General features: G+C 41.5%; 1 protein-coding gene across 1 annotated transcript; it reads right to left on the minus strand.

Annotated features, from left to right (window-relative positions):
• Positions 1 to 2,782: 2,782 nt before the first annotated feature.
• On the minus strand, positions 2,783 to 3,901 carry LOC147984972 (uncharacterized). Its single transcript, XM_087539830.1, has 2 exons — positions 3,809 to 3,901; positions 2,783 to 3,614 (listed from the first exon to the last, which is right to left on the minus strand). The coding sequence occupies exons 1-2, from the start codon at positions 3,884 to 3,886 to the stop codon at positions 2,982 to 2,984; spliced, it is 711 nt and encodes a 236-aa protein (XP_087395956.1). The 5' UTR covers positions 3,887 to 3,901; the 3' UTR covers positions 2,783 to 2,981.
• Positions 3,902 to 7,548: the final 3,647 nt, after the last annotated feature.

The following is a 7,548-nucleotide window of genomic DNA, read 5'->3' on the forward strand; positions in this document are numbered from 1 at the left end:
GGCATGCATCATTCTCATGTGAAGTTATATCATCAATACCTTTATTCTTACCTTGTCGCAAAGACGTAGTTGATGTAGGTACGGACGTTGATACTCTACCATACTCTTGAGATGATGTCGCGCTCACAATTCGAGGTGGGGCTGCTCTAGTAGGTGCAACGGTGGAGGAACCAACCGGCGATGGTGAGCATGAACTGGAATAGTAGTTCTTGTAGTCACCCAATGCATCCTCATGTATCTGTCTCTCAAAGGTACAAGCACGAACATACATACCAGTAATGCAACGAGCAATATACTGAAATCTTGCCTGAATATCATGGTTCAAACCACCAAAAAATCTTTTCATTGTATCATCCTCAGATTCTTCTATGTCACAATGATGCATATAAGATTTGAACTCTTGGTAGTAAGCATGAACAGTGTTGTTGCCTTGTTTAAATTGTTCAAATTTGCTAAGCAATTCACGACAATAGTAAGGAGGGAAAAATTGTTGTCTCATTACATATTTCAAATCTTTCCAAGTTGTGGGTTGGTTATCAATGTTTTTCTTACAATGCACACTCCACCAAACAGAAGCAAAACCAGTAAATGCTCTAGTGATAGCTCGTACTCTCTCAAGTTCAAAAAAATCATGGTGAGTAAAAACTTCTTCTACTTCAAGCTCCCAAGCTAGATAAATAGCAGTATTAAATCTACCCTCAAATGATGGTAAAGAGATAACCTGACCATATGCTTGTGTGTGTTGTCCCAACTCTCGCGATGGTGAAGATGTGTCCGTCGTCCAAGAACTTCTATGTCCGGAACCTGTCATGATTAGTAGAAACAAGAAACAAAATTCGAGAATAATGTTCCTATGAACTACTAGGATGTGGTTGTAAAGTGCTCACAGTAAAGCAAATATCAATATCTTACAAGTTCTTACCATGCGGCAGGTGGTGACAGGCAACCAGCGGTGTCAAATAACTCTGAAAATTGTGTAAAGCGATAGCCAGGGGAACGTATGTGTACACGGTGTATAAATATGTGGAGCTGGGTTGGCTATATGTGGTAGCAAAAGATTAGCAATAATCAATTCAGAGATGCAATGTTGAATAAACGCTCAACGACGGTACTGTGCTGGTCCTAGGCTAGACCGGACTAGAGACGCGAGCCTAGAACACTAATGAGGTCACGATGTAGCACAACTAGCATCAATGAAGAATACTAAATAGCTTTGGACTGCAAGATATAAGTGAAAATCACAACGGCAGTAAAGATAATGATGAAAACAACTACCAAGCAGGATATATCAATAACTTTCTCTCCAACTTTCCTCTGGAAAAGTTTGTGCCAATTTTTTGATATTTTTTTCAAGAATTGTATTGACTCCAGATTTCAAACCCAAAAGGAATCACTCAATTCCGAGTTGATATGAGGAGTCAAAAAATTCTAAAACTAGCCTGAAAAACTGGAATAAGCTGTGTTTGTGAACTTCGGAGGGCAAAAAGACCTATTTAGAAGCCGATTTTGAGGTGCCAAATACTGAACATGCTTCTGCAACTATTTAGATGCAGTTTGTCGCTACCTTTCATTTGAGTACTCGCGTTGCCAAAACAGAGTTAGTATGAGAAAATTATGCCTGTTTTACTGAACAGTGCACAAAACAGATTCCAATCCGAATTTAACTACGAGATTGAGTCTAGATAGATTCGAATTTTTTTCTCCTCACACTTTTTTCTTTTTCTTTTTCTTTCTCTCTTTTTTTCTCTGACTTTTTTTTTACTTTTTTTTGTTTTTTCTCTCTCCCTCTTTCGAAAACAAACTAGATAAGATGCATATTGGATCAGGCAAAGATGTGAACAATCTCAACTATGATTACGACAATGAACGATGGGTGGCATGTGGTGGAAATTGATGGATGGGTGATGGACAGCAGAAGGGATATCGATGCAGCGGCGGCGTGACTAATGTGAACAGAACTCGAAACTCTAAACAAACTAGACACTAAGACCAGCAACTCGACACGACGATGCAACCGATAATTCAACTATGCAAGCAATGAAATGAAAATTGCAAAGGCTCAGACTGGCTTGGACAAAGAATGAATAGAACTAACTTTTTTGTGGCTTTTTCTTGAACAATAGGTAAGAAAATAAATCTAATCTAGGAACAACTGGAAATTCTCACCGAGCAACCAGAAAACTGATACACTTGATAGAGGCGAGGGTGTCCCGATCATTCGATTATATGATAACTATCGATTTGGTGGAGTCGACTTTGACGATCCGACTACAAACGTGCACGAAGTTGCGCCTTAGCAATCGCTAAACCAATCTCCCGAGGTTACTGACGATGCCGGAAGCACGGTCAGCCTGGCCATGAAGGTCTAGGGGCTGTTTGGATTGAGCCCAATCTTGCCCTACCAAATAATTGGCATCACCAATTCCAGGGCATGACCAAAAAATTGGCAAGTCATGGCTGTTTGGATTGTAGCCATTAGTACTTGCCAATTTTTTGGCAAAACCATTAGATGTCATTTGGTTTGAAGCCAAATATTTGGCACATTTGACTGGCATGTGTTTGGTTTGGTTTCAAAATTTGAAAATTGCATGCCAGCCAAATAAAAGAACGCTTGTGTGTAAACAAGCAGTCACATATCACATGCTACAAAAAAATAAAAATTTGAAATAACCAACACACATACGCACACAAACTCTGCATTTTCAGAACTTCAGAATTAAACTCATACATTAAGTAGCTCATATATTTTCTGATACATGATAGACGGAATAAGGTTCACATCCTTTACCATAGCATCTAGGACATAAACAGCCAGCCATGCACCAAATGCACTCCATACAAACAGTACATGATGCACCCAAGTTTGCTGTATATAGACAAAATATGCATGATGATGTTATCCATGCTCCCACTACGTGTTAAAGCGTTCCTAGCCATATAAACAAAAGGTTGCCACAAACTCTATCTAACCATGTGGCAATTCAGTGAGCAGCCGCAGATCCATAATTGCCACCTTCATGAAACTGAGGCTCAAAGTAGCTAATGACCCACTCTCGAAGAATTGTTTCATCGGCATAGTTAAGATAACTACGAAAGATATCTTGGTCTGGCTTGGATAGATAGGCAACAATCTCAAGTTTATCCTTAGCTGGGATGGTAAGTGCATTGATCCGCTTCCAAAGATTTGCATAAGGATCTGCAGGTGGCATTGGTTGCATAGACACAATAGGGGATGCAAGGGATTCAGCTAGCTTCTTGATACTGGTTACCATATCATCATTAGATACCTTGCCCTTCTTGTTTGCTTTGCCCTTGGTTGGCTTCTTGGAAGGTGATGATGATGCACACTTGCGCTTCTTGTTTAATGGATTGCCATCCAAGTCGACTTTAGGACTGCGACGATCAATAGTGTCAGAGTCAGCTTCATCACTTTCTGCTGGAATTAGATTTCCCTCAAGTTCCCTCACATCCTCGCTGTCATCACTACCATCATCCGCATTGACAGTGGTTTGGTCAACTGCGAGTGAGCCATCAGCATGAGATTGATCCGAGAATAACTCTTCCAATTGATGAAAGAACCTAATGGGTCTGGTAAGATAATTGACTGCAGTTTTCTGCACACAAGGTAAGGTAAAAAGAGTAAAATAATGATGTTATGAACACAAAACATGAGAGAAGTTGCAGGTATAAAAAAACACAACAAGAGATAGTGAATATGAAGCATACATATATATAGACAATAGCAGCTATCCACTCATTTTAAAATCAGCCATGATATAAATAAGAGAAAAAACTACTAAGAACTTACATTGAGTCTTTGCTTTTCTGACTCAGAAAGTGTGAATGTGAAAGTGGTTCTGTCAAGGCCATTTCCACTATTGGCCATGGCAGGACGCACCCAGCCCCACTTCTCCTTGCATTGACGATAGTGTCGATCCACTTGGGTTTGAGTGACACCAAGCGAAAACTTGCCATTTAGAGCATCAGCACATTGCAAGTGGTGTTGTTTCTTGAACTTGAAAGTTGCAGGTTTGTCCTTACGAAGGTCGATATACCATTCAAGCATAAACCTTGTCCGCCTCGTCAGTCCAGGTTATGTACTTATCACGAGGATTGGAGTCCTCCTCGGTCTTCAGAGTGAGCTTATGCTTCCCCATGACCTACAGATAGGTCACCATTGCAAACAACTAGTTATTAAGAAAGTGAGTTGGAAGCAAAAACCCTCAAAAAAATGTCAGCATACGAACATGAAACATCACAGATCCAACTTACAGCAGGACAGAACTAAACTTATTTAATAGGACAGAGAGACCAGATTAAATTGAAATAAGTCAAACAATATTACGAGGATACAATAATTTACACAAAGTCATTAGAATAGAAACACTACATCGTTCAATTTTTCCCTCGCATGGAAATACATCAAAGGTACAGTACATCCTTCAAATGTTCCCTCACATGGAAATACATCAAAGGTACAGTACATCCTTCAAATGTTCCCTCACATGGAAATACATCAAAGGTACAGTACATCCTTCAAATGTTCCCTCACATGGAAATACATCAAAGATACTAAGCTGGGATAGCATCAGCCTCATTGTAACGTGCACTCTCTCTATCTGTCCACATTTGCTGAGCGATTAAATCTCGCTTGGCAGCCCACTCACGTATGTCAGCCTCTTGATCATGAACCCGCCCAGTACTCCTAGGGAGATTGGCATACCATGTCGCCTCATCCACAACATAATCATCTGGACCATTTTCTAATATCCAATTGTGCAAAGCACAACAAGCAACTACCACTTTAATCTGAGATTTCAAAGGTATGAAGGGCCTTTGAGTAAGAATCTTGAAGCGACTCTTAAGAGTCCCAAATGCCTGTTCAACTGTGGTCCTAAGTGACGAATGGCGGTGGTTGAACAATTCTTTTGGGGTAGTTGGGTCACGGTCTCCAGCAAATTCGTTTAGGTGGTAGCGCACACCACGATAAGGAGGCAATATCCCTGGCCTCGCAGCATACCCAACATCAGCCAAGAAATATTTCCCTACAGCCATGTTGTATTAACAATGAGTTAAAGTCAAGTTGGCACAACACAGTGACAAACATGTATGTTACGTTGTATATGTACCTTCGGGTATTTTTAATCCCCCTGGATGTGTGAGGGCATCTTTTAGCACAAGAGAATCATGGGCAGAGCCCTCCCAACCAGCTAGAACATATGTGAATCGAAGGTCGAAGTCAACAACTGCTAGCACATTTTGGGAGGGGTATGACTTGCAGCCCCTAAACTTGTCGACCATGTGGGCAGGAACACAAGCCTTAACATGAGTGCCATCTAGTGCCCCTATGCATCCCTATGAATATGAGAAAGGGGAGTTCATGTCAAGCTTGGGTTAGGTCGATCTTGTATAATCAGTAATAAATCTACGGTCTAAGGGTTACCTCAAAATACGGGTAGAATCTGTCCGGGCTGCTAGTGATTTTTGTGTGTGTGTCCGTTGATCTAATGTAAATGAGATCACGAGCTAACTCCCCCATCGCACGAAGAACAATATTGAAATATCTGCTCACTGTTTCACTAGATCGCCAGAACCAAAATCCAATGGATGAATTTGTGTGATGCTGACCGATCATGTATAGGAACATTGCTACTTGTTCCTCTACTGAAACATGTAGTGTATCAATTAACAACTTTTTCTGCCTGAGCCTAATGCATAGCTTGTAAAACACAGCTCGAGACATCCGCAGTTGCTTGATACTTATTGCATCGGATGTGTCAATTAGCCTAACCAGGACATTAGTCCTGTAGATGTCTCTCTCAACTAGTGGACCATACTTTCTTCCTCCACTTCTAAATTTTCTACCATCTTTGTTTCTATACCAAAGAGCCAAGAGAAGAACAATGACAGACAGAGTTCTCCACCATAACATGGTGAGATAATAATATTTTTGCTGATCCAAGTCCATCTGGGTCAATATAACAAGTACATTAATATGAATGATCTAAATCATATTTACATTGTACAAAATCAGAGCTGCTTATAACTAATAATAGTGATGAGTAACTTATAAAAAGATCCACCTAAATCATTAACAAAAAATACAGATATGTGCTTGACTATTTGTGAATCAGAAATAAGAGACAGAGATAATAAGTCCCAATCAACAATTAAGCATATATGTCCAGCCGGCTCCTAAGAAATTTATGGACAACAATGTTCTAAAAACAGAGGTCATATGGACTCATAACTAGCTCTGTGTCAAATATCCTTCTCATGTCTAATTTCTAGTGTCTTGGCTGCCTTATAACTTCACGGATGCTGCATATGGAGATCTTAGACTGGGAGCAGGGGCAAAGGGCATGGATTTGGCAGGCAAGTACTTAGATCTGGCAAGTATATACGTACGTGCAGCATATCACCAATTAAAAAGGTCGGATTGAAGCAAATCATGCCAAGAGAAAAGGGGATCGGGGTGGGATTGAAGGGGAGTTGAGCTGCTGACCGTGGGTGTATTGAGAGATGAGAACGAGAGACAGAGGAACGCCGGCGGCGGCCAGAGAAGCTCGTATTGTCGCAGGAATCCGGCGGCCTTGGCGATAGCTGCAGATCTTGCCCCCACTCGCTCCTGTGTGTTTGCCTGGGATGAAAGAAGAGGAAAGTGAAGGAACCGACGAGGAAATTTCGCTGCCTACCTTTTATACTCGACGCCCAGTTCGCACGCTGCCAATTTTTTGGCGGCCGATTTCCGCGCCGCCGTTTCGCCCGCGATTTGGCGAAAATGGGCGCGGGCGTGCTGGGGCGAGCCAAAATTGGTCGTGATCTAGGTGGAGGCCAAAAGGGTCGGGCGTGACCAATATTTTGGTAAGGCAACTATTGGTAGTCATCCAAACAGCCCCCTATTCCTGCAAGCAATCAAAGAACGAGCGAGAATATGATAAAGCAATCTGAATATTGCGGATATATATGAAGCATTGATAATGGTGGGGATCCATAAGAGGTCTTGGTCTGGTCGTTGGACACAAACGAAGTACACGAAGTTGCAATGGCTAATTTTTAACTAAACAAATCCCAAGGAAAAAGCTACTAGATGGATCTACTTATATAGGAGCAAGGGGTGGCGGCCAAGGAGGTGGAAGGACGTCCCAAGGCAACCTAAAACTAACCCTAGGTCGTACAAGGCTCATGGGCCCAAGTGGAGGTGGTGCAACACCTTTGGACTTGTTGTTTGACTCGGATTCTGCTATAGTGTCAGATTGTTTCGTCGATATCTCAATGCTCCGGACGAATTTGCAGGTGATTCCAATTGGGTTGGAAAGAGCACGAAATCTACTTTCCAACAAAAAAATCACCCAATTCGGAGTACGTATGAAAAAGTTGTTGACGTTTTGAGTCAGGTATGTCTGTGTAGTCCGAATCTGAATCCAGAATGTGAGAGACTTGGACTCTACCTTCTCTTGGCCCAAAAGTGACGTGAGAGGACTTTTTGAATAGAACCTAAACTTATCCTTTTCCCTTATCTTCATATGTGGATTGTACAAATGTCTC

The sequence above is a fragment of the Triticum urartu genome, chromosome 2A, assembly GCF_056163025.1.
Source record: "Triticum urartu cultivar PI428250 chromosome 2A, HENAU_Tu73, whole genome shotgun sequence".
Taxonomy (NCBI): domain Eukaryota; kingdom Viridiplantae; phylum Streptophyta; class Magnoliopsida; order Poales; family Poaceae; genus Triticum; species Triticum urartu.

Excerpts from the sequence above, each read along its gene's own strand:
- LOC147984972 (XM_087539830.1), bottom strand. The coding sequence starts at position 3,886 with ATGGCCAATAGTGGAAATGGCCTTGACAGAACCACTTTCACATTCACA. Across the intron at positions 3,615-3,808 it reads CAGAAAAGCAAAGACTCAAT|AAAACTGCAGTCAATTATCT; the intron begins GTAAGTTCTTAG and ends CCTTGTGTGCAG.